Source organism: Carcharodon carcharias, chromosome 9, assembly GCF_017639515.1.
Source record: "Carcharodon carcharias isolate sCarCar2 chromosome 9, sCarCar2.pri, whole genome shotgun sequence".
NCBI classification, from domain to species: Eukaryota; Metazoa; Chordata; class Chondrichthyes; order Lamniformes; family Lamnidae; genus Carcharodon; species Carcharodon carcharias.
This window is the reverse complement of record NC_054475.1, coordinates 27,654,748-27,681,789: the sequence shown is the minus strand read 5'-3', so window position 1 is coordinate 27,681,789 and position 27,042 is coordinate 27,654,748. Positions and strand designations below refer to the sequence as shown.

Genomic DNA, 27,042 nt, shown 5'->3' with positions numbered 1-27,042 from the left:
ACGGCTTCCCCCGATAGCAAATCTGGAAGGGGGGTGGAAGATGGCTCCCTTATCGTCAGTCTTGAGCGTTACCTTAACCTGGCGTTTACATGTCCAGATCCCCAAATCATCTCTAACCGCGGTGCAGCTCCCAACCTTACCAAGTTGAAGATCCTCCAGCTGCTGGAGTTTAAAACTTGTTACTTGACAGTTTCTTAAACTATGAATTTTAGCTAATTATGCCACTACATAAATTTATTCCACTCCAAAACGCTTGTGATTTTTTTAATCACTAAGAAAGTGAAACAGATTTTAAACTCAAATAATCAGTACATTTTAACATCCAGTAAATAACACCATACACATTATGGTTCACTTGTGCCATTGCCAGTGAGGCAAACTGATCGCTATCAACACTTGCTTGAATTTGCATAAAGTAGAGAGCTTTCCAGATTTGATCTTGCATTTTCTTTGCTTCACACCTTTTTTGCATAATTGTATAGGAATGCAAGGGAATTAAGAATCGTGCCTATGTCGAATTCATTACTATACCAAGTTCCTATGTCACAAAATAGAAAACTGTATGGAGGTACAGATTTAATCGCCCAACAGAGGTTTCCAATAAATATATTGCGTGTTGGAAGAAAAATGAGTGCCATATATATATATTTTGGTGCATAATTTACCAAAGGTGTTGGTGAACGAGACTTTGCCATGCCAGTGGATTGCACTTAACATGTCAAGCCAATAAAAGCATCAGAATACTGAACTATGTTGTCAAGTCACCTAGCAGATAACTGCCAAGGATGCCACCCTTAAACTGCAGAATGATCCACTCAGACTGCTTTTTGAATCCATTCCTAATTGCGAAGATACATGGGCAGCATACAAGAGGAGGCTTTTAAATCTTGTTGGGGGCCTTATAGTAGTACATAAGAGCTAAAAAAATTTCATTGCCCTGGTTTTTGGACATGGGAGTTGAGGTTTGCAACCTGCTCACATCCATGTAGATTGATGTGGGCACTATGAAATTTTCATGCACCCACCTCATCTGCGTCAGGGTAGCATTGGTCCGAGCAGCTCCTGTGCTGCAAGCTACCTGCAGCACTGCGTGCAGCTTTGGGAAGGGCGCAAGTGGGAACAGCAATGTTTGTTAACTGTTCAGTACAGCCAGCCTGCTCATCTTAAAGGCAGGCTGCACCTTGAAGGGGAGCTGCACAAAACATTGCTACAAGGTAAATTTGTTACAGTGTTACAAAGAAAACCAGGGCAGTCGGAGTGTTCCAGAGCGACGGATGTGATGTTGGAAAAATTTGTAGTACAGGTATAAGCAGGAGGAAAGATGCCATAGTTTTGTTGTCGGGGGTGGGGGTGAGGGGGCTAGGAGGTCCTTGAGGATCATTCTGAGAAAGGGGTGGGAGCTCTTGGCCAGAGAGGGTAACTCCCAGTGTCTGAACCCAAACGTGTCTCAGCAGTGCTGCAGGAAGTCTGATGGTCTCATGTGGCTAGTCACACCACCAGCCTCTCACCCTGCCTGATGTACCACATCCCCGTCGCTCACCTGACACTCATGTTTCACATTTAACATCCAGGTACTGCACCTGACTCTCACACACCTATCAATGCTGCAAGCCTCACACCCACGTCTCACAGCCTTCACATAGTTCCAGCTGTTGAACTATGGGTGACAGATCACTAAACACAGCCACTGAGCTTCTGCCCTCTCTTTTGCAGGACAAGGTAACCACACAGTAGAAGTAAGCAGAAAAAAACTGGGGGCGTTGGGGGGCAAAGATGCCAGCATCTCCTGAATGCTATGGAGGAGATGGTTCTCCTCAATGTGATGCAGCTGCAGTGGGGTGATGACACCTAATGTTAATGAGAAGATTGAGAAAGATGGTATATTCTTGCCTTTATGTACCTTCTTAAGTCACAGCACACTCACTTCCTTCTATCTGACATGCTGAACAAGCTGCTGATAGTATGACCATGGCCTTTGTGCTTTCCCTCTCCCCTCTCCTTTCCCTCACACCGAATTTCCACTTTGAGTTTCTATTTTTAGACACATGAGAACTACTGCTCGTCCTGCCATAGCAACCTTGGGAGGAGGCAAGAAAGCCTAGCAAAGCAGGGATGAAGAGGCCCCATTATTTGATCTGACAGTCGCAGCTACCAGCTCAGATACTGGCAGTGCATGAATCATGGAGTTAATGTAGAGCTGAGATCAGGATATGGTGAGTCTTCTGGATACAGGTGGCTTGGAGCCAGACAGGGTTAAAGGGTGGTTCATATACCAGCTCACCAGAGGGTGAGGTGACAGCTGGGTATTGCTATAGAGGATTCGGATAAGAAACTCAGTGGGGCAGTAAATAGGAGAGAGCTGATGTGCATGCACAGTGATGCTGGGTACATTGACTGGCCTGTCAAACAGCCACCTATCACTTTCATGGAGCATGAAGGAGCCTTCCTCCAAGTTGATAGAAGGGATGGGGTAGAGGTTGCCCTCTTCAAAGCTTCTGCTGAATTTCTCTGTTGTGCTGCAAACCCAGTGGCACTGGCACAATGGAGCGCGATAGAAATATGTTGCCTTCACATTCATTCTCCAAATTAGGAATTCTGGAGTCAGACTAGTGTCCATTCACAGCCTTTGAGCGCATGCAGGGGACCTCCCCTTCTACTAATAGAATGCAGGAAACATCCTTTGGGTTACCATTAACCAGAAACTGAACTAGATCAGCCATATAAGTACTGTGGCTACAAGAGCAGGTCAGAGGCTGATAATTCTGTGCTGAGCAATTCACCTGCCTCCCCAAAATATGTGATGAAACACTCTCACTTACCTAGATGAGTGCAGCGCCAACAGTACTCAAAGCTCGACACCATCCAGGGCACAGCAGAGCACTTGTTCAGTACCCCATCCATCACCTTAAGCATTCACCCCCTCCACCACCGATGCACATTGGCAGCAGTGTGTACCATCCACAAGGTGCACTGCAGCAATTCACCAAGGCTCCTTCAACAGCATCTTTCAAGCCCATAATTCTACCACCTAGAAGGACAAGGGCAACAGGTGCATGGGAACACCACCACCTGCACGTTTCCCTCCAAGTCACACACCATCCTGACTTGGAACAATATCGCCATTCCTTCACTATCGCTGGATCAAAATCCTGGAATTCCCTCCCTAACATTACTGTGGGTGCACCTGCACCAGCTTGCCATCATCTTCTTAAGGGAAATTAGGGATGGGCATTAAATGTTGGCCTAGCCAGCGATGCCCAAACTTCATGAAAGAATAAATAAAATAAAAGGGGCTACAGGAAGTATCTGACAGTGCGTGGGGCACATGCAGAGTAGTGCTACACTGCATTCTGTTGGTAGAAGGTGAGGTATCCTGCATATGCTTGAAGGTTATGAATGGACATTATTCTGAAGGCTACAAGTGACACTATGCAGGGTAATTTCTTTCCCTAAATGAAATAGATGAAGTAAATCCAGAGTTCTTACCAAGGTAACCTGACAACAGAATAAGGAGGTATTTGTTCAAACAGGTGAAAAGAAAATTTATCAGAAAGAATATCAGGGATAATCATTATTGAGAATTGGTATGTGGTAATGTAGTGGAGGTGAAACTGATCAAAAACCAGTTGGATAGAACATAAGAGGTTGGGTAGTCTAAAACATTGCTCACAATGTGGGGCCACAGTATAAAACTCTCTTTGATTTAACACAAATCGGCAATCTTGCTCAGGGAAGCCGTGGGTTTATTTGTATGTGAAGTGGGATAGTTTTCTCTGTGACCATCTCTCCTTGTCACCTCTCCTGAAGTTGTTAACTCCTCAGTGCAGTATAGTTCCACATATACTACTCACCCTTGGTGCCTGAAGTAAGTATCCATTATTCTTGTGTGAGCTTGGTGAGCATCAAGAGGCTATTAAACAATAGGGAGCATTATAGTCAGGCCTGCTCTTATTCTGCAGTCAGGAGGAGGGATCTAAAGTGATTTTCCGCTCCCTACTCTGGAGCTGTGAGGCTAATTGGATCATCCCTACTGCTGTCCTGGCTGAGACCAGCTTAATTTACATATGCTGTAAATTAAACATTACATTGCCTCAAGGCACAAGACCCAATAAGAAAAGTCAATCAGTCGTGGCTAAAGGAAGTTAAGGATTGCTTAGATTAAAAGAAAAGGCCCAAAAAGTTGCCAGAAATAGTTGTAAACCTGAGAATTGGGAGGATTTTAGAATAAAGCAAAGGCGGACCAAGAAACTGATAAAGTAAAGGAGAATAGAATATGTATGTAAACTAGCAAAAAACATAAAAACAGACCGTAAAAGCTTCTATAGGTACGTAAGAAAGAAACGTTTGGCAAGGACAAATGTGGGTCCATTATAGGCGGAGTCAGGAAAATTCATAATGGGGAATAGAAAAATGACAGAGAAGCTAAATGGTTACTTTGTGTCTGTCTTCACTGAGGAAGATACAGGAAATCTCCCAGAGCTAGAGATCCAAGGGACTAGGGAGAATGAGGACGGAAGAAAATCAGCAATAGTAAGAAGGTTGTATTGAAGAAATTAATGGGATTGAAGTCCCAGAAGTTGATAAGTCCCCGGGACCTGATATTCTACATGCCAGGGTGTTGAAAGAAGTAGCTATGGAGATAGTGGATGCATTGGTGACCATTTTCCAAAATTTTATAGATTCTGGAATGGTCCCTGCAGATTGGAAGTTTGCAAATGTCACCCCATTATTTAAGAAGGGAGGGAGAGAGAAAACGGGGCACGACAGACCCGTTAGCCTTACATCAGTAGTAGGGAAAATGCTAGAATCTGTTGTAAAGGATGTGGTAAATGAACACTTGGATAATAATAATCTGATTGGGCATAGTCAGCATGGATTTATGAATTGGAAATCATGTTTGACGAACCTGTTGGCATTTTTGAGGATGTTACTAACAGAATTGATAAAGGGGAGCCAGTGGACAAAGTATACTTGAATTTTCAGAAGGCTTTTAATTAAGTCCACTACAGGAGGTTGGTTAGGAAAATTAAAGCACATGGGATAGGAGGTAATATGCTGGCACGGATTAAGGACAGGCTAATGGGCAGAAAACAGGGAGTAGGAATAAGTGGCTCATTCTCGCATTGGCAGGTTGTGTCTAGTGGAGTACTGCAAGGATCAGTACTTGGGCCCCAGCTGTTCACAATATATATCAATGATTTGGATGTAGGGACCAAATATAATATTTCCAAGTTCGCGGTTGACACAAAGCTAGTTTGGAATGTGTGTTGTGAGGAAGATGCAAAGTGGCTTCAAGGGGATTTGGACAAACTTGGTGAGTGGGCAAGAACATGGCAGATGAAATATAAAGTGGAAAAACGTGAGGCTACCCACTTTGGTAGGAGGAAAAGATGTGCAGAGCATTTCTTAAATTGCGAGAGATTACAAAGTGTAGATGTACAAAGGACCTGGGTGTCCTCGTCAATAAGTCACTGAACATAAGAACATAAGAAATAGGAGCTGGAGTAGGCCATTCAGCCCCTCAAACCTGCCTACCATTCAATAAGATCATGACTGATCTGCCTCAGGCCTCAACTCCTCTTTTGTGCCAGGTCTTCATAGCCCCCAGCTCTCCGATATTTCAAAAATCTATCTACCTCCTCTTTAAATACTTTCAGTGATATAGCCTCCACAACTCTCTGGGGTAGAGAATTCCAGACATTCACTATCCTCAGAGAAGAAATTCCTTTGTATTTTAGTTTTAAATGAGTGTCCCCTTATTCTGTAACTATGTCCCCTAGTTTGAGATTCCCCCATTACTGGAAACATGTTCTCAACATCTACCCTTGTCAAGCTCACTCAGAACCTTGTACATTTCAATAAGACCACCTCTCATTCTTCTAAACCTGAATGAATAATGGCCTAACCTGTTTAGCCATTCTTGATAAGTTAACCCTTTCATCCCAGGAATCAGCCTAGTGAATCTTTTTTAAACTGCTTCTAATGCCATATGTCCTTTCTTAAATACGGGGACCAAAACTGTACACAGTACTTCAGGTGTGGCCTCACCAACACCCTGTACAGTTGTAACAAGACTTCCCTATTTTAAAACTCCAACCCCCTAGCAATACAGGCCAAAATTCCATTTGCTTTCTTAATTACTTGCTGCACCTGCATGCTAACTTTTTGTGTCTTATGCACAAGAACACCCAGATCCTTCTGTGCTGCATTTTTTTGGAATCTCTCTCCATTTAATTAATAGTCTGCCTTTTGATTCTTCCTACCAAAATGCATGACTTCACACTTTCCTGTATTAAACTCCATCTGCCAAGATTTTGCCAACTCACTGAAAGCTAAAATGCAGACGCAGCAAGTAATTAGGAAGGCTAATGGTGTGCTAGCCTTTATCGTGAGAGGATTTGAGTATAGGAGTAACAAAATCTTGCTTCAATTGTATAGAATCCTGGTTAGACTGCACCTGGAGTACTGTGTGCAGTTTTGGTCCCCTTACCTTAGGAAGGATATTATTGCCATAGAAATAATGCAACAAAAGTTCACCAGATTTGTTGCCAGGATGGCAGGACTGTCCTATGAAGAGAGATTGGGGAATATGGGCCCGTATTCTCTAGAATTTTGAAGAATGAGAGGTGATCTCATGGAAACCTACAAGATATTCAAAGGAATAGACTGGGTAGATGCAGGTAAGATGTTTTCCAAGGTTGGGGAGTCTAGGGGTCACAATTTCAAAATAAGCGGGAAGCCACTTAGGACCAAAAATGAGGAGAAGTTTTTTACTCAGAGGGTTGTGACTCTTTGGAATTCTCTACCCGTGGAAGCTCAGTCATTGAGTATGTTTAAAGTAGAGATTGACATATTTCTAAATACCAATGGTGTAAAGGGATATGGGGATAGGGTGGGGAAAAGACATTGAAATGGATGATCAGCCATGATTGTATTGAATGGCAGAGCAGGCTCGATAGGCTGAATGGCCTACTCTTGCTCCTATGTTCCAAAGAACCAAGCACTGTTCTGATCAATTTAGTGCAATATTTGTTGAGCCATGGAAGCTAATTAACCTGAACTATAGACATATTGACCATTTGTTTCTAGTGGATACTGTAGCATAAGGGCTTGGTATAGAAACCGAGTACAGTACCGCCAACAGTGTAATGTAAGGGAACACATGACCTCAATCTAGAGGGCAATCTTGTACTGGACAGAGACATGCGTAGAGGCAAGAATGGAGATAGCTTAGTTTAGACCTTATACTGTATATATGTATATTGTTATGCGTAGTTAATAAACACTTACTGTTAAACTGTGCAAACTCAGAACTTCTTCATGAGACCTACTGAACTATACACATCCCAGAACTGTCTATAAATTTAGACTTATTGGCCTAAATTAGACTGTCCTCATAGAACTCATAAGTTGTATCCAAATGGAAATATCACATTTATGCAATTGAGTGTGCTAACCTGAACTTGTGGATGATGATTTTCTTGAGAGTGTGTTAATTCTAATGGATTCTATTCTTGACTTTAAAGCACTCAATGATATTTCCGGGTGAATAATTAATTCACAAAACTTTTTGCATAAATAGATAAGATGGCAATGCAGCTGAAGGAGGCCTTTAGCACACTAATTGATGATGAAACTTAAAATTGCAGCTTTAAAGCAACATAACTTTAATGCAGCAGGGAAAACCTTTCAACACATGCAAATTTAGTTGTCAAACTACTTTGCCTGCAAATATATTCATTTACAGGTAGCGGACATCACTGAACAGGCCCCGAGGTGGTAGTGGCAAGTCGCCTTCTTAAAAGGATGCCGTGTGTGTGATAATTCCCATAGTGTTGTTGGGTCAAAGTCCAGGAACACTCTACATAATCACGATGAAGGAACAGTGATTTATTTCCATATCAGATGGTGTGTGACTAGAAGGTCATGGTGTTGGTGGTGGTGATGTTCCCATGCAAACTTTGCCCTTATTCTTCTAGATGCTAGAGGTCAAGAGTTTGGGAAATGCTGTCGAAGAGGTCTCGGCAAATTACTGCAGTGCATCATGTAGATGGTACACACTACCATCTGCACCAAATTGCACCGGTGGTGGAGGGAGTCAATGTTTAAGGTGGCCAATGGGGTGCTGATCGAGTGGGCCTGAATGGTGTTGAGCTTCTTGAGTGTTGTTGGAGCCATACTCATCCGGACAAGATGAGATTATTTTGTCACATTCCTAACTTGTGCCTCATAGGTAGTGGAAAGCATTTGGGGTATCAGGAGGTGAGTCATAGTTGCAGAAATACCCAGCCTCAGTGCCCTGCTCTTGGAGCTAGAGTAATTAAGTGCCTCAGTCAGTTAAGTTTCTGGTCAACAGTGACCCCCTAATTTGTTGATGGTGGAGGAATTGGATGATAATGCCATTGAATGCCAAAGGAGTGATTCGGCCATCTCTTTTTGGAAATGGTCATTGCCCGGTCGCCTGGCACTGAGAACACTTGTTATTGTCACTTTTCAGCCCAAACTGCAATGCTGTCCAGGTCTTGCTGCATAGGGCCACAAACTGCCTCATTATCCAAGGAATTATGAATGGAACTAAACACTGTGTAATCATCAGCAAACTTCCCCATGTCTGACAGTATATAGGTAAGATCCAGGGAACAGATCAATAATCCAAGCTAATAGAGGGTTTTAACATATAGCTGTGATTCTGGCTGTGACATTGACATTTTGAAATATTGATCTGTTGACCTTTTGCCATGTGCGCACTGATTTAAGGATCAGATCGGTAAACTTTTACTCCTGTAGAAAGTTATGATCTGAGTTGTGTGCTTATGGCATTGCGTCCTCAAGATATTAGCTGATATCATATTGGGATTGATAGGAAAAAGGTGTATCGTATCAATTTCACACCTGTCAGAAAAATCATCTTCAGTAATCCTGATGTCACCTACTTCACATATTTATTAATTGAGGAGGGCATGCTAAAAGGAAGAATTAACATAATTATGTTCATGTAATTTTACCAGGTTAGAAAGTGATTCATTTTAATTTCAAGTAAAGAAAGTTGAATGGTTTCCTTTTTATAATTCTATAGCTTCCATTCAGTGGGTTTCATTTTCTTCTATTTCCATATCTTGCATACAATACAATAAAATACAATGCCCTAATGCACTTTTCTCTTGTACAAAAGGACATTTTGCTGTTCACGTTATTCAAAATGGAACATGAATTACATTGAAAGTGTCCTAATTTTAATCAGTATTCAACTGCCTTAAATATTGCAATAAAACTGAATGAGTTGGGTTACTTCCAAACGGGTTCAACGTGCAATGGAGCATGAGGCATACATTTATTCTTTCAAATATTGCTTTCAAGGCAATTGTTCATTTTCTTCTGTAGAGTTGGGCATTGATACATTTAAAGCACTGTTGCTTAATTCATAGGTTTCACTGTCACGTCACCTGTGGTGCAATTGTACTGTAATTACATTCTGATATGTGGTAAATTGGGTGGTGCAATTAAATTAAAGAAATGCAGCTACCTATAGCTTAGTTATAAAATGTGTTATTGTGAACTGACAGTATATAACAGTTTAATTGGTTAATAATATGCTAAGCTTTAGAACACAGTGGTACAGTGTATTAGTAAATTAATATTTACAGTTCTAGAAAGATGGGACACGTAGTCATAAAAACACCCAGTTCATGTTTTACTTTCCAGAAAGCAAGTTGTTTGTAAGTATGAGAAAATGAAATAACTGATACTGTCAATCTCTATCAAGATGCCAATTATTAATGGTTTAGAAAGTGCAGAGCAGCCAACCTTAAGACACTTTTCAGAACTTCTGTTAACCTGAGAAGATATTTTTTCATAACCCAGATTACACTGTTTTGGCAGGGTCATCACTTAGTGACCTCAAAGATGGAAGGAAAGTCTGCGGAAGAACTAATCTGGGTCACAATTTTGCACCTCCAATTATAAACTGTTTATTAAGTGAAGTCACAGGGGTCTGAGATCAAATCAGCTGACCTATTTGCTTTTAGGAAAGTACCATGGTATTTGTGAAGGGGGACTTAAAAGATTGAAGCAGGAGGAAAAAGCTAACACGTTGAGGGAAAACAAAAAAACCAAAAGATACTTTGCCAAATTGCAATGTGCTTAAATAATTTTGTTTTATGTAAAATGGTGAATAGTGATTTCATATTCAATAAAATTGTAAGTAATTTTGGTACTGGTTTTTTTGCGTAGTTTGTGATCCAACTTTCTAAACTTGATTTTTTTTCTACAGGAATCTTTTGGATAAAGATACATTCTCAAAGTCTGACCCATGTGAGTACTGATCATTTTAAGCATCATAATTCTTAAGTCTGCTTTGGAATCAACACGGCAAACATTTATCCAGTGTATTTTATGCCCTCAGTAATAGTCATGTAGTTGGCTTTAACTAAAAGAAAGATGAATAACTTTGTACAGATTCCCTCAATTAGAATGCTCATATTGCTCATATTGCCAAATCAGAACAGGAAAGGGATTTAGGGTGTTGGACAAGTGGGGGAAGGGGTGTAAGAACAATATGATAGAGAACATCAATTTCAATCTCTATTTGAAACTGAAGGACTTCATGTTATCCATAGGAACTCAATGAGCTAAACAGCAGTTTGTGACAAAGGTCCATAGGGATTCAATGAAGCTTTGCCCAAACAGAACATTTAAAAAAAATTGTTCACAGGACCTGGGCGATGCTGACTAGGCCAGCATTTACTGCCCATCCATAGCTGCCCTTGAGAAGTTGGTGGTAAGCTGTCTTCCAGATCCGCTGCAGTCCATGTGGTATAGGTACACCCACAGTACAGTTAGGAAGGGAGTTCCAGTATTTTGATCCAGTAACAGTAAAGTAATGGCGATATAGTTCCAAATCAGGATGGTGTGTGGCTTGGAGGGCAACTTACAGCTGGTGGTGGTGTTCCCTTGCATCTGCTGCCCTTGTCCTTCTAGGTGGTAGAGATCACGGGTTTGGAAGGTGTTATCGAAGGGGCAAATACATAGAACAAATAGAGCTCTGAAGAAGAGTCATACAGACGCGAAATGTTAACTCTGTTTTTCTCTCCAGAGATTCTGTTAGACCTGCTGAGTTTTTCCAGTATTTTGTTTTTGTTTCAGATTTCCAGCATTTGCAGTATTTTGCTTTTATTATACAACAAATAAAATGTAGTTTTTAAAAATTTCCTTTCCTAAAAGCAAGGAAAATTGAAGAGTTAAGAGATTTTATCTAACAATGAACAGGGATGAAACAAAGACACATGACAAAGCCTTTAACAAGCTAGGATCTATTCTGTCAGTCAAGCTTTAGTTGTCAGAAATCCAATAATGAACTGGGAAATGAACTCATATTGGTATTCTCAGTTTTGCTCAAGCTGATGTTTTAGACTAAAACAATGAAAGCAAGAAAGTCTTAGAATTCTGTGTACAACAAATTCCCTTACTCTCAGAAATAATTAAATTACTTGCCTCATCTAGAACTCTCCTAATATTGTGGATGCAAATTCTTCAACCGGTATTAACAGTAGCTTCTGAAGCAGACCTGTAAATCGCAGAATCACATAACTGTTACAATACAGAAGGAAGCCATTCAGCCCATCATGTCTGCTCTGGCTACCCGAATGAGCATTCACCTTGTGCCATTTCCCCCGCCTTCTCCATGTAACCCTGCAGATTCTTCGTTTCCAGATAACCATCAGGCTCCATTTTGAATGCCTTGATTGAAAGTGAAAGCTATACAATTAACAAATAAGCTGTGGATCTCGTAGCAATTCCTTGTGCGCTAGCCCTGTTAAAGCAGGATTTCAATCTGCTCCTGGAGCTTAGAAAAAAAATGCTAGAAATTAGCTGGAAGATTGTGACCAATGTAATTTTGTTGTCTAATATTTTACTCTCAATGATTTCAACAGTGGCTTCTGCATATAATAAAATATTGGGAAAAATGTAATTGATCACTCATTGTTTGCTGATTCTTTTCATCTCAGGATGTATAAAAATCAGCCTGATGTTGTGCTATGCAACTAGCATCTTTTACATATAAACCAAATAACACGGACTGGGGAAAAACACTTTTGAAGTTGTTTTAAACAGCTTAGGGTGATTGTGACATTAGCAGCTTCCTGGGTGCTTTTACGTCCAATTTCAAACATCTTCTCTTCAAGTATCAGTAATGCAATTGGAGCCAGTCAGAAAGAAAAGCACAAAAAAAAGAATTAATTTTATTCTTTCATGGGATGTGGGCATCGCTGGCAAGGCAGCATTTGTTGCCTATCCCTAATTGCCCTTGAACTGAGTGCCTTGCTAGGCCATTTCACAGGGCCGTTAAGTGTCAACCATATTGCTCATATTGGAGTCACATGTAGGTTAGACCAGGTAAGGATGGCAGATTTCCTTCCCTGAAGGACATTAGTGAACCAGATGTGTTGTTACAACTATCGATGATAGTTTCAAATTTACTATACTGAGACTAGCTTGCAATTCCAGGTTTACGGGTGCTTTTCACACAAAAAAAGTCACAGAAATTCAACTCTGTTACAACTTAATATTTGGCCATCTGGGCATCCTTCGCTCAATCCACACGGTGGTAGAATTTTTAAGTGCCTAGGCTCTTCTTTCTTAAATACCTTACCTAAACTCCTTTCCTGCCTTGCTACATTTTTTCAAACTTCCGAAAACCTATCTTTTCTCTCAAGCTTTTGGTTAACCTGTCTAAACATTCCCTGGAGCAATGTTCTATTCCATTCATATTTTCTTTAAAACAAACATGACACCTAGCCACATAAAATATTATATCAGATGACCAAAAGCTAAGTTAAAGGGGTAGGTTTTTAAGGAGTGCCTTGAAGGTGGAAAGTCGGGTAAAGGGATTTAGGGAAGGAATTCCAGACCTTGCAGTGGAGGCAGCTGAAGGCACAGCCATCGAAGGTGGAGGGATTAAAATTGGGGATGCTCACGGCCAAAATCAGAGGAGTGCAGATATTTTGGAAGGTTGGAGGGTAGGCGGAGATTACAGAGACAGGGAGGGTTGAGGTCATGGAGAGATTTGGAAACAAAAAAAGAGAAGTTTAAAATTGAGGTAGCTTAACCCAAGACCAGTGTCGGTTAGCAAGTACATGGTTGATGGGTGAACAGGATTTGGTGTGAATTAGGACACAGGCAATAGAGCTTTAGATAACCTCATGTTAATAGAGGATAGAACATGGGAGGGCAATTGGGAGTGCCTTGGAATAATCAAGTCTAGAGTCTTGTGAACAGTTTGGTTCAGCTTCAGCCACTTAGTAGATGAGGGATAGAGTTGGTGGCTAGGGAGTGGAGTTTGTGGCAGGGGCTGAAAACAATGGCTTTGGCCTTCCAATATTTATTTAGAGGAAATTTCTGCTCATCCAGTATTGGATGTCAGCTTTAACAAAGGTATGGAGGTTTTCAGCAGCCGAAGAGCAGAGACAGGGGCAGAATTGGGCAATATTACACGAGTGGAAATAGTTGGTCTTGGTAATGGCGTGTATGGGTAGACAAAAGCACATCTCTGGGTCAAACAGACACCAAAGTTGTGAACAGTTTGGTTCAGCTTCAGCCACTTAGTAGATGAGGGATAGAGTTGGTGGCTAGGGAGTGGAGTTTGTGGCAGGGGCTGAAAACAATGGCTTTGGCCTTCCAATATTTATTTAGAGGAAATTTCTGCTCATCCAGTATTGGATGTCAGCTAAGCGGTCTGGCAATATAGTGACAGTGGAGGAGCTGAGAGAGGTGGCGGTACAGTTGGTGTCTTCAATGTCTTGTGGAAATCAATGGCTTCAAGGGGAAGCATATACATGAGAAATGGGGTGGGTGTGGGGCAAGGATAGATCCTTGGTGGACACCAGAGATAACTGTGTGGGAACAGGAAGAAAAAGCATTGCAGGCAATTCTGTGACTATGATTTGGTAGTAAAGAAGTGAACCGAACGAGTGCAGACCCACCCCAGCTAGATAGTAATGGAGAAGGGTGTGCTGGTAGGTTGCATACAGAGCAAGAAGTTTGAGCAGGGATAGTTAACGTTTTGTCAGGGTCACTTAAGATGTCATAGAAGTAATCTGGATGCAGAAACACATTGCAAGCTTATTAATTGTGCACATGTAGCTGAAGCTGGGAATCCATTAGGAATAGAGACTGCAGCTAAAGATTTTCAGAAAGATTTCTTTGCAATTGCGCAGACAAATAAATTAAATTTAATACTAACTGTTATGACTTACGGTTCCCAGAGTTTGAAATAATCACACTTTCAGACTCCAAAATGCTGGAGCTTCCAGCTCTCCACATGGCTGGTGGATTGATACATGGTTGCTGCTTACCTGACTGAAGTGCAGTAGTAAATGTGGCACCTGGATACATATTTGCATAACAATTAGTTCCTAGCTCTTTATGAATAATACTGTATATCACCTGACGAATGAAAAGTATTAGAAGAAAGAATGACCAATATAATCAAATAATGATGAATAACATTAGCACGTGGAAAATTTGAAACAAAGGCTGGGAGTGGCAGTGCAAGTGTCACTGAATATTGAGTCAATGTGGAGATGCAATCTTAAATACAAGGAGTATTGGGATGAACAGCTTGAGTGATGGAGTAAGAAAAATGCAGTAGAAAAGAGTGCCATTCATTTCCTGGAGACAATCAAAAATAATTCACAACCAATGAATCCATTATATGTGTAGTTGTTATGTAAGCCACAAATGTCTCTAGAGCTAGTTCCCTCAGGCAGCATTTGAGATAAATTTAACTTAATCTGTTGTGGTAACATTAGTTGAGGTGAAATGCTGTTCAAGACACCAAGATAAGCCCACTGTTCTTTGAATTGTGCCATGAACAAGCAGATAGGGCCTCTGTTTAATGTTTCCTTCGTAAGAAATTATCTTAGACAGTGCAGTACTATTTCAACAGTGCACTGATGTGTCAGCCTAGATTATGTGCTCAAGTCTTCAAATGAGGTTGAACCACAATCTTCGGACTCATAAAAGCAGGGCTAACCCAGAGCCAACCTGATATTAGGCCAAGTTTGTCTATAGAAGCTATGTTAAACTTTGCAAAGCAGTAATCAGACAAAATGGCATATTGAGTGCAATCAGGTCACCAAACTTCAAAAGTGATATGCTGGTACTGGAAAATATGCAGAGGCGTGCAAACAGAATGATCCCATGTGCAAATTGGATGAGCTATGAGGGAGCATTAAGGAAGCTAAAGCCATACAGTCTAGACAGAAAAAAAGATTAAGCAGGGATTTTATTGCAGTATATAAAGTATTATTGTATAGATAGGTGAACCCAGAATGTAACTTTTAGGTCATTCACACCAGTAGAAAAAGATAAATCAGTGAAATGGAAACTTCAGGTGTCTTAGAAAAAAGTCACTTTACTCAAAGACCAATAAATGTTTGGAATGATCTACTAAGTGAGAAAGTAGAATCAAAAACATTAGGGCAGTAATTTTCAGCTTAGCACTGAAGCGTATCAATATAGAAAGTGCCCACTTTTCCATTCCATTTTGCGGCGTTTGACCCGTAATGCCAGTTTAATGTTCTGAGCCTAAGTTGGAAACTACTCACAGCCAAGAAATTAAATCAATCGACCAAATGCCCTTTTCTCATCTGAGCTGTTCCTTACGATAGTTATATGAGAAAGAGAAAATGAGTGATGGCAGAATTGATTTTTTTTGTCCATCTACCTGTTTATAGTGACAAGTCCAACTTGGCACAGTGCTAGGTGCTAGCATGTAGTCTTGACTTGGTACTTATGCCAATTTAGAAATAGTTCTTTTTGCTGTCAAATGGAGATAGAATCAAAAGCCCTGTCCTGGAATCGGCCATTTGCCATCTGTTTATGAGTATGAAGTTGCATTCATTCTTGACAGTCAGGGTGTCAAATTTATTGTTACTGTGCTCTATGTTAATTTTTGCCATAAAGCCCAGTTAACAACCAGACCTGATATGTCAGGTAAGCAAAGATCAGCATTTTCACACTAAGATGCAGATGTGAAGTGATATGATGTTAATTATAGGTCTGGATCAAGCAGTAAATTTGCACGGTTGGGTGCTGCAAAATTATGAATAAAAATAAAGAAATGAGCTGATTGAGCATCATTATAAACCTATACAATTTAGGCTTAGAATCTTTGTTCACTTGTTTCATTCAGCTTGTAGCATTTGAACTTGTCTCATGTACCATTTCAGTTGAGAAACTGGAGCAGTTTTGTAACACAAGCTGATTGCTTGTGCTTTGAATTCATACAGATCCCATTGCAAGAAAATTTGGAGGTTGGCAGCAAAGCTGGAACAGGTTTATAATTGCTCAAAACTTGTAGGTGTTTTTGACATTATCATCTCGCTCCTTTCTTCCTGTTTGGACAAGGATCTGTAGGACAGCAGCATGGACAAAATGATCCTCATTACCAGCATGGTTGCATTGTTAATTCACCTTTGTCACCTTTTTCTTGATATGACCATGGAAGTGGGTTTATATAAGAATAGGCTATTCAACCTGTAGAGCCTCTTTTTCTGGCTATGGCAGGTCCCAATTAAATACAAGGAAGACAAAAGCCATTGCCTTCGGTCCCCACCACAAACCCTGTTGCCTCACGACCAAACTCCGTCCCTCTCCTTGGCAAATGTCTGGAGCTGAACCTTGCTGGGTATTTGACTCTGAGGTGAGCTTCAGACCACATACCTGCTCCACCACCAAGGCCACTTCCACCTTCTGTAATATCACCCGCTTCCACTTCTGCCTCAGCTCATCTACTGCAGAAACATTCACCCATGTCTTGTTACCTCGGGGCTTAATTGTTGCAATGCTTCCCTGGCCAGCCTCCCATCTTTCACTTTCTATACATCTGAATTCATCCAAAATGCTACTGCCCATGCCTAACGTGCACCAAGTCCTGTTTACCCATCACCCTGTGCTTGCTGACCTACATTGACTGCAACACCTCAATATTATCTCCATGTTTTCAAATCCCTCCATGCCCTTGCCCTTCCTATTTCTGTCCTCTAGCCCTACAATATGCAGAACTCTATGTTCCTCCAATTCTGGCCTCTTAAGCTTCCCCAGTTTTAATCACTACACCATTGGTGCTGTACCTCCAGCAGCCTAGGCCTTAAGCTCTGGAATTCTCTCCTTGAACTTCTTCTCTTCCACTCTTTCCTCTTTAAAACATACCTCTTTGACTAAGCTTCTGGCCATATATCTTATCTTCTATGTGGCTCGATATCATACTTTGAAAATCAGTTCTTTAAAATACCTTTGGACTTTTAACTTTGTTAACTACACTACATAAATACAAGCTGTTCTTGTTAATTTTTTAATCAGTTTTCCTGCATTTTCCATATCCCTTAAGGCTTATTAGTAGCTGGTTAAGGGTGGAATTTTCCCAGAATTGCACAAAGTGCGGTTGTGGGCGGGTGAAATAGAGTCCTAACCGCTGATGGAAAATGGACATTATTCATGCCGTATCTTCCCATGCCCACCTCATTATATATTCACTCCCACAAAACACACTGTTTCTATGGCGGGCAGGCTCTCATTTGCCCACTCACCATCACCCCACTGCAGCCCCCTCGCTTCAATGACGGGTCCCTCAAGCTGTAGGCCCGCCAGGATGTGCTCTACCCCGCTTTGGCCGCAGGATGGGTAGCAATGTCACCAACCCGGCTTGGGAGTTGGTGGCAGCAGTGGTCAGCGCCAATGCCCTTCAGAAGAGGACAGCCACCCAGTGCCTCAGAAGGATGAATGATCTCTTCTGTTCAGCCAGGGTAAGTCACTCTTTTCATCACTCCCAACTCACACGCTCACAAACCCTTCACGCACCCACAGGGCCCACACTCTTTGCCAGTGCAAGGGAGATCACCATTCACTCTTTCACACACACTGTCATTGTCCTCATCCCGTCCATAGGACCACTCGCCACCCACACAAGCCAGGCATGCTTATCACCTGACCTGGCAGGCATCCTGATACACTCTCCCCATCTCTATCCATGCAGGACAAACTGGCTCATAACAGGAGGGAAAGGTCACAGACAGGTGGAGGGATGCCACAATTCAAAGTTCTGACAGAATATGAAAACAGAGCTGGCCGGCGATGGCCAGGACTGGTCCTGTGCTGACGGTGAGGTCAGCGCTGCTCTACCAAGTGAGGATCCAGCAGTACAACATCTATCAGATAACCATGCTGTGAGTGATGTGTCCTCTATCACAGGCCACCGCCATGCACTAATTATCTCCCTTTGCTTTCATGGGCGCATCTGGGAAGCAGCCCATGACCAAGGCCTCCAAGCAAGCTCTGAAGAAACTGCTGAAGAGGAATCTGAAGGCACCTTCCCTGAAGTCCCATCAAAGCGCTCATCCACACCCTCCATCAGCGCAGAGACACTCACCTCTGTGGGACCTAGCTTTAGAGTAGCCTCCAGACCACAATCTGGTGAGCACATCGCACTTTCTGATCCACAGCAGGTGGAGGCAAGGACTTCCCAGGTCCCCGCACTCGGAGGAAGGCTGGAGGCCAGAATGATGCTGAGCTTGAGAGAGATGACGAGCCTCTAGATTCCGTCATGTCACAGTTGCTGGAGCTGCAAAGGCAAGCTCGGGAACAACAGGAAGGGATGGCTGCTGCACTCCCCAGATTGCAAAGCATGATGGAGGAGTCTGTCTGTCTTCAGGCTGAGGTGACAGCGCCAGCATTGCAACGCACCCATGGTCAACACTGGCAGTATGGTGGCTGCCATGGAGCCCTTGGTCCAGGATGTCACTCCTGCACTGCTGTGCAGGCTTAACTCCATCGCTGATGCCATAGTTGGCCTCCAACAGTGTGTACGCGAGAGGGGTGCTGGGCAACTTGATCTCACTCCAGATACCCCTTCCGCTCATGGAGTCAGCCAGGGGCTCTCGGGCACCCATAGGGAGGAGGATCAGCAGGTGCATACTGCAAAGCCATCCACCCAGGTGACCCTGGGACTGACTGGCCCATCTGACTTCCCTCTTCCTATGACCTCCGCAGATCCAGCTTCACAGGCCAAGGAGGGTGCCAGGCCACAAACAAGACCCTGAAAGCACGCTGGGGCCGTCCAAGTCTCGGACGTCAGCCAAAGTCATAACAGACAGGGCGTCACAGTCAGCAGGCTGCCTCTGCCCCTGCTGTGGCTATCCGGGGAACACCAAGTTGTAGCGGCAGGGTTAGGAAAGTTAAGGAGAATTAGTTACACAGCCTGGTCACGGGTGTTAATCACTTGTACATAATGTTCACTATTGTCAATAAACTCCCAGAAGGTCTCCCTGCCTATGGCTTCTTGTTCTGATGAGCAGTGTTCTTGTCACTCAGATGTGAAACTTTTCTGCACAAGATAAAAGGCAGGTATCTGAGCCCAGGGCCTCTTCCCTGTGCTCTGTGCAGCCTTCAGACCACAGTGATGGTCCAGCCTCACACTCCCTGGAAACATTACTGATGCCTGCACCTCAGCAGTGCTGGTCATTGCTGTCAGAATGTAGCGGGCAGTTGCCACAGAGTTCTCTCATTCTCTCTGTGTGCTCTCAGCTACTTTAAGGTGGGGCTGGCCCCCATCACACCAGAATCTGCGACCAGTGATGCTGTGCACCAGCTCCTGAAGGGCTGGGGTGCTGAAGGCTGACACAGCATCAGATGCATCTAATGATTCATGGCTGCATCTCTGAGATGACCCCGATCATGGAGTGCAGGTGATCTGCCCTCGGCCAGACAGGAGTCAGACATTCTCAGAGGCTATGTGAAGATCTATGATGTGTCCTCACTGCATGTCGTCATCATCCTCCCGCAATCGAGCGACTATTAGGGCCTCCACTGCATCTGCATAACAGGAACATTCTTACAGAGGTTATTGGCACTCAGATAAGCCAGACTGGAATCAAACGTTCACAACTGCGATGTGAGAATCTATGGGGACACCACACGTCATGTTGTCATCATCCTCCACAAATCTGACAGCTGTAAGAGCCTCCCGAGTGCACCTGCTCGTCTAGCCAGTGCGAGAACCTCATCCATGTCATCGTCACCATCGAGGACCCTCTCACCCTCATCGCTGTCAGCGTCCTCTTCATCTGAGGAGACATGCAGCTCCTCCATCTCCTCAGCCAGCTGCTCTCCCCATTGCAGCACCAGGTTATAAAGGGCGCAGCAGACAACGACAATGAGCGCTTGGAGGCCCTTTGGTGCCTCCGCGATGTTTGCATGGGCGGGCAGGCTGGAAGCCTGACCCCAATCATTTCACCGTGGCTGTGCCTGATCTACCTTAGTTACAGAGGCAGGGTCAGTTTATACAGGTGTCCCTAATGAGTGGCCATTTCCCTCACTTATCCTGCCTCCCACCTGGATTGCCTGTGCACGGGATGCAGCGTTAGGGCAGCACTTGACCTCCCCATAAGCAAACGCCTCCGAGGCTGGCCAGCACTTGCCCCCAGACAGCCCCCGCCCCTCAGCAGTCGCCTGCGGGGCCAGGCATCAGTTTCTCCCGTCCCCTGGCAGCCCTGAGGCCTGTAAACAACACGCGAGCTGTGGAGAACGCTGCTGCTCACTCACCTCAGTTCCCCCAAAGTGAAGGCCATCAGGTGCACGTCGCCTGCGTGCTGTTGTGAAACACATCGGCGTGCTTTCCCACCGACATGGACTGACGATACGGCAGGGGTCCAAGGGCCTGGTGGGATGGCCTTTTAATTATATGCTCATGTATTACAATTAGCTCCCCGCTGAACGATGGTGGGCGGCCTGTCATTGGTGGGCTGAGCGGAAGATCATTATCTGCCTTCACACCATTGTGAAGTGGGTCCCACCATATTTTCCACGCACACCACTTATCACGCCCGCCACCAGCGGGCTCGGAAAATTCCGCCCTTGGTGTCTGTCATTCTTTGAAATATCCCAATTGATTCTGCATCTATGATCTTCTGGGACTTTGTATTCATTGGCTTCTCAATCCTTTGAATATAATTTTGACTTCGAGTAATAATGTGAAATATGTCATTTCTGATCAGCTGCCGATTATACATCACCTGATTTCACTTCCATTCCTTCAGTACAAGTGTTGACAAATCAGGAGAGATTTATACCAGCTACCTGTTCCATTATAGCCTAGAAAAATATTGGCCCCTTTATGTGAATACATTTCTGGAGATGGAATTCTAGCTGTTCTAATTAAGATCTGAATTTTGCGGTCAATGGTAAAGTGGCGTACTCTCACTGACATCATCTTTTAGTGGGCTCTGTGGTGTCAATTTCACCTTTTCAGATGGTATTGGTGCCAGCTTTAGGGGCATCTCTGGAATCTAACAATAACAATGTCATGAAGCAAGCCAATCACATTGAAGAATTCTCACAGCCAGGAAACCAGGAAATAACATACAGGTTTTATCATTCACATTTTATAATTTTAAGGTAGAAGCCTAAATATCATGAACTGCCAACTTGATTGGCACTCCACTTACCACCTTAGCATTCACTTCCTCCACTACCGATGCAGTGACAGCAGTGTATACCATGTATAAGATGCACAGCAAAACTCACCAAATCTCCTTCAACAATACTTTCCAATCCGACAACCTCTACCAGCTCAAAGAACAAGGGCAGCAGATGCATGGGAACACCACCGCCTGCAAGCTCTCTTTCAAGTCTCACCATCCTGATTTAAAACTATGCCACTTGTTCCTTTACTGTCACTGGGCCAACATCCTGGGGCTCCCTCCCTAACAGCACTGTAGGTGCACCCACACCAGATGGACTGCATTTAGGAAGGCAGCTCACCACTGTCTTTTCAACCATGATTAGGGTGGGGCAATAAATGTCCAAACAAAGGCTTTATTTTTGTTATTTTAAATACAAATAGATTTTTTTTAAATTTTGGAATGAAGAAAAATTATACTTTACAAACACGGGATTAGATTTTCAGGGCACGATAAGTTTTGTAGTAGCCATGACTGGGTACATTGTCTAAAATCTCAATTGCACCTCATTCAACAGGGCTTAACTTTGAGTTTTTCCAGTGAGAATTGGACATAGAAGTGGAAGTTCACATAAATTCAGTGATTTTTAGTTAAATTCTATCTGCAAAGACCTCAATAGTGCGCCCTGTGTAGGACCAAGTTAATACTGACAGTGACTTGCACATTTGTAGTAATTATGGTTTTATTTAGTGTGTAATGTACCTTTAAGAATAATGCTTGTTAGGGAAGATCACATAGTCTGTAGTAACCAATGGGAGAGTAGCGCGGGCTACCTCCACAGTAAGTGTAGGGTTAGAGTTGGAGTTGAAAGCACACATGTAGTTGCTGCTGAGTATATTGTAAATAAACTTAATGTTTCCACCCAAGAAGTGTCTGCAAATCAACTATATCATTAATAGCACAACTTGGCCACCCTACAACAAACTGGTGAATAAGGATAAAACAGGATTGAATAGAAGAAATCAAGTTAGAAAGAAATTGGCACTGTACCTCGCCCTGTGATTGTAAATAGCAAGCTCTGTGAGATTTGAAGAAATTACCCCTCTCAAAATGCACTTTGGGAGAATTGATCCTTGTGAACCAGCCACAGATGATTGGTCTCAATACATAGAACGCCTCATGTCCTTTTTTCATGTGAATGAGATTAGGGGGGAAGAGAAGAGGCAAGCGATCCTCTTGAGTACTTGTGGAAGCAAAACCTACAGCTGGATTTGAAGTTTTATGGCACCCAGTGCTGCAGATTCAAAGATTTTTGACGAATTGGTGGACCTTGTGAAGGGTCAGTTTCAACCCAAGCCCTCAGTCATGATGCAGAAGTTCAGGTTTAATTCGCGAAACAGAGCCCCAGTTGAGACAATTGCATGCTACATGGCAAATTTGAAGCAGCTAAAGGATGATTGTGAGTTTGGTATGACTCTGAACAATATGCTCAGAGATCTTTTAGTGTGTGGCGTGAAAGAGAATTCTGTTCAGAAAAGATTATTGTCTATAGTGAATCTGGATTTCAAGAAGGTGCTAGAGATGGCGCTGGCCATGGAAAGGGAAGTAAGAGTTTCAACAGCAATACAGGGCGTGCAAAATGCCACCATCCTCCACATCAGGCAGGAAACCTCAGCCGAAAGTGGCGCGCAAAAGCGAGACTTTGCAGAGAAGTGGGAAACAGCCCCTGCTAGCTGAAGAATAAAGAAAAATAACTTAGCAGCAAAATTGAAGAATAATCTTAATAGAGGTGGAAACAATCAGTCTTTTAGTGATTGGCAGTCTAAAAAAATCGAATGCTACTATTGTCACAGAAATGGGCATATGATGAGGTAATGTAAAGAAAGATTCAAGCAGGCTTGTAAACAAAAGGTGAAGCCCAATCAAATCTACAATATTGAAGAGCCTGAAACAGCAAATTCAGAATTTACTCATTGTTTAATCTTTAAGTTGGAAAGACAAAACCAATATTTGTCACAGTGAAAGTAAATGGCAAACCTATTAGAATGGAAGTGGACACAGGAGTTTCCACTACAGTAAATGGGGAACATACCTTCAGGTATTTGAATAATGGTGAACATCAATTAAGTTTAGAAGAAACAGCCACCAAACTAAAAAAAAAATACAGGTAAAGACATTCAAGAAAAAGGCATAGGCAGTATAACTGTCCATTATGTAAGCCAATCAGCAAAGCTACCAATGTTTGTATTGAGAGGCAGAGGACCAAGGCTTCTAGCACAAAATTGCCTAAGGGAAATCAACCTTGATTGGCCACTGAGATTCCAAAAGGAAGCTGGAAGCGTCCTGTTTTGAAAAAAGGAGTGTTTAAGGACTCAACAACCTGAAGAAATGCAGGCTGTCTTAAGTCAAACCCTGGATGAACAGCAGAAGAAATTCAAAGAGACCCTGCTTGATGACAGAGTTTGAGACGAGGTGAACAACCTTCGAAGGGAAAAAGAAAACCTGTTGAAAGACCTTCATACACTATAAGATTCCCTCATGTCAAAGTTTGTACCTCTGGAAAAGTATGAAGAGAAACAGAAAGACTTCAGCACTTCTCTGAACAAACTGAAGAATCAGTTGGTAGAGAAGACACAACAATGCTCAATTTTCCAGGAGGCAGCAAGCAAATACAAAAAAGAGATGGAAGAACTGGGAATCAGTTAATTGAAGCCAAAGAGGCTATGGAAGCAAAATTTTCCAACAATTAGACGGATAATGACATTTTGGGAGACTCAGCCACTGAGCTCAGACAAGTTGAGCTAGCAACTGAGAGAAGTCTGGCCAACAGTGAAATCAAAAAGAAAGCTTGTCCATCATCTTAGATGTCAAGAAATTTCACCAGTATGTACACGGCTGCCATTTTACAATTGTTTCAGACCACAAACCATTGCTAGGATTGTTTTGTGAAGACAAGGCTATACCACCCAAAACCTCTGCAAGAATACAATGATGGGCTTTAATTCTGGCAGCATACAAATACACTTCCATACAGAAGCCTGGCGATGCTCTTAGTCACTTGCGTTTACAAGAAAATGATGAGCACATCCCAGTTCCACAGCAACTTGTTTTACTGTTAAATGTCTTAGATTCCTCACCAGCATGTGCTCAACAGATCAGAGACTGGACAAGTTGGGACCCAGTCCTATCTCAGGTACGAGAACAAGTGCTATGTGATTGGTCACAGGAGCCTGTAACTGACGAAATGAAACCGTACTTCAATAAAAGACATGAAATAACCAGCCAGGATGGCATCTTATTATGGGGAGCATGAGTGATAATTCCTCCAAAGGGAAGGGAGCCGCTTTTAATTGAACTACACAGTGCCCATCCAGGAATTTCCCGAATGAAGACCATCATACACAGCTATCTATGGTGGCCTGGGATGGATGGTGAAAGAGAGAGTTTAGTAAAGCATTGTGTGCAATGCCAGTAACTGCAACATTTGCCAGTGACAGCTCCATTATACACATGGGAGTGGCCAGGTAGACCCTGAGTGTGGTTACACATTGACTATGTTGGACCTTTCCTGGGAACAACATTTCTGCTCATTGTCGATGCCCATTCAAAATGGTTGGACATATATGAGGTGAAATCACCAATGTCGACTGCTACAATTAAGAAACTATGTCATGAGTTTTGCCATTCACAGACTACCAGAAGTAGTCGTTTCCAATAATGACACAGCATTTATGAATGCTGAGTTTCAATGTTTTATCAGTCTCAATGGTATCACTCCTGTGAAAACTGCATCGTACCCCCCTTCTTTAAACAGACTGGCCAAAAGGGCAGTTCAAACTTTCAAGGCAGGCATGGAATAGCCAGCTGCTGGTTCCTTGGTAACCAAGCTAGCACGCTTTCCTTTTCATTACAGGACCACCCTCATACAACGACAGGTGTCACACCTGCAGAGTTATTGCTGAGGCACCATCTCAGGATGAGATTGAGCTTCATAATACCGAATTTAGAGGGGCAGGTGGAAAGGAGTCAAGGAAGTCAGAAAACTAAACATGGCTGGCATAGTCTCAAGAGGAACTTTACAGTGGGAGAGGCAGTATAAGTGAAAAATTTCAGGGAAAGATCAAAGTGGATACCGGGTGAAATAAGCGCGGTGACTGAACCTCTATCTTACCACATGGAGCTGGACGGCCGGATCACCTGTAAACATGTGGACCATTTAAGAAAGAGAGAGAGACAAATCACCAAGATTTGGTTCCACCAGTGACCATGACTGGGTCTGCATTTCCTGTTGAGAATACTCAACCCAGGACTGACATGTCTGATGTTCCTGTAAGAGTTGAGGATACAGAACTGCAAGTACCCACCGAAGCACCTGATGTTCAGACAACTCCGGCAAAGGAGGTTCCTGACAAAGAATCTGAAGTTGTGGAGCTGCAGCATTCCACATGTACCAGGAAACCATCTGAAAGACTGAACTTGTAAATTCCTTAACAAAAACAGAATTACCTGGAAAAATTCAGGCATGTCTGGCAGCATTGGCGGAGAAGAAAAGAGTTGACATTTCGAGTCCTCATCACCCTTCAACAGAACTAAAATATAAGAGTGCAGTAAGTTCAGAGAGAGACAGATTAGAATGGGTGAGAGGAGCAGAGAAATTGAGACGACTAATGTCGTGCCGACAGTTCTCAATGAAAAGATCAAGAGAAGGTAAGAATCCAGAGGGAGGGGTCCAGGTGGAGGGAGAATATTGGAGGTGGGTAAAAGGATCCGTTGAACAGGGAGAGGACTCCTGCCCAAAGAAGTGAGCCCGGAGACGAAGACGGCAGAAGAAGAGTTCAGCATCGTGCCGAGCCCGAAATTCATTGAGATGAGGGCATAAGGGTATGAAACTAAGTCCTTTGCTGAGCATTGAACTTTCAGCGTCGGAGAGGGGAAGGTCAGGGGGTATAGTGAATACACGGCCGGGGTTGGGATTGGAAGATGGGGTAGGGACGGAGGGACAGGCAGGGGTGGAGGGTCCTAGATGGGTGTTGGTGTCGATGAGTTGTTGGAGCTTGCGTTTCTTAGCACTTGAGAGAAAGAGAAAAAGTTTCTTGTTGAGGCGTCGGATGAGAAAAATGTAAGAGTGCAGTAAGTTCAGAGAGAGACAGAAAATATGAGTGCAGTAAATTCCTTACCCAGTGTAAATATTGTGTTTCTTGAAAAATATGTACTTATAAATATAATATGTATAGCTGAGCTAAAGGGGGAGGAATATAATAATCATGGTTTTATTTATTGTGTAATGCACCTTCTAAGAATAATACTTGTTAGGGAAGATCATGTGATCTGTAGTAGCCAATAGGAGAGTAGCACGGGCTGCCTCAGGAGGTAGTGCAGAAATAGAATTGAAGTTGAAAACACAGTGACTAAAGACCCTGGTTCCAGAACATCTCCCATTTGAGCAGCTAGCTTTGAAATCAGAAATACGGCATGAACGTGGCTTTCAAATTTTAAGTGCTAGATAGTTCACAAAGAGAGCTTGATCTGACCGCAGGGAGCCAGGGTTTCATAACTATCAAAAATATCTCACTGATCAGTGAGACCC

At 42.9% G+C, this 27,042-nt stretch overlaps 1 protein-coding gene across 1 annotated transcript in view; it reads left to right on the top strand.

The window, feature by feature from the left end:
• cpne5b (copine Vb) overlaps positions 1-27,042 on the top strand; it is a 723,670-nt gene that overhangs the window by 97,996 nt on the left and 598,632 nt on the right. Inside the window, exon 2 of the mRNA XM_041195525.1 lies at positions 10,271-10,311. Within this exon, the coding sequence (XP_041051459.1) occupies positions 10,271-10,311 (41 nt within the window). The remainder of the gene's footprint in view (positions 1-10,270; positions 10,312-27,042) is intronic.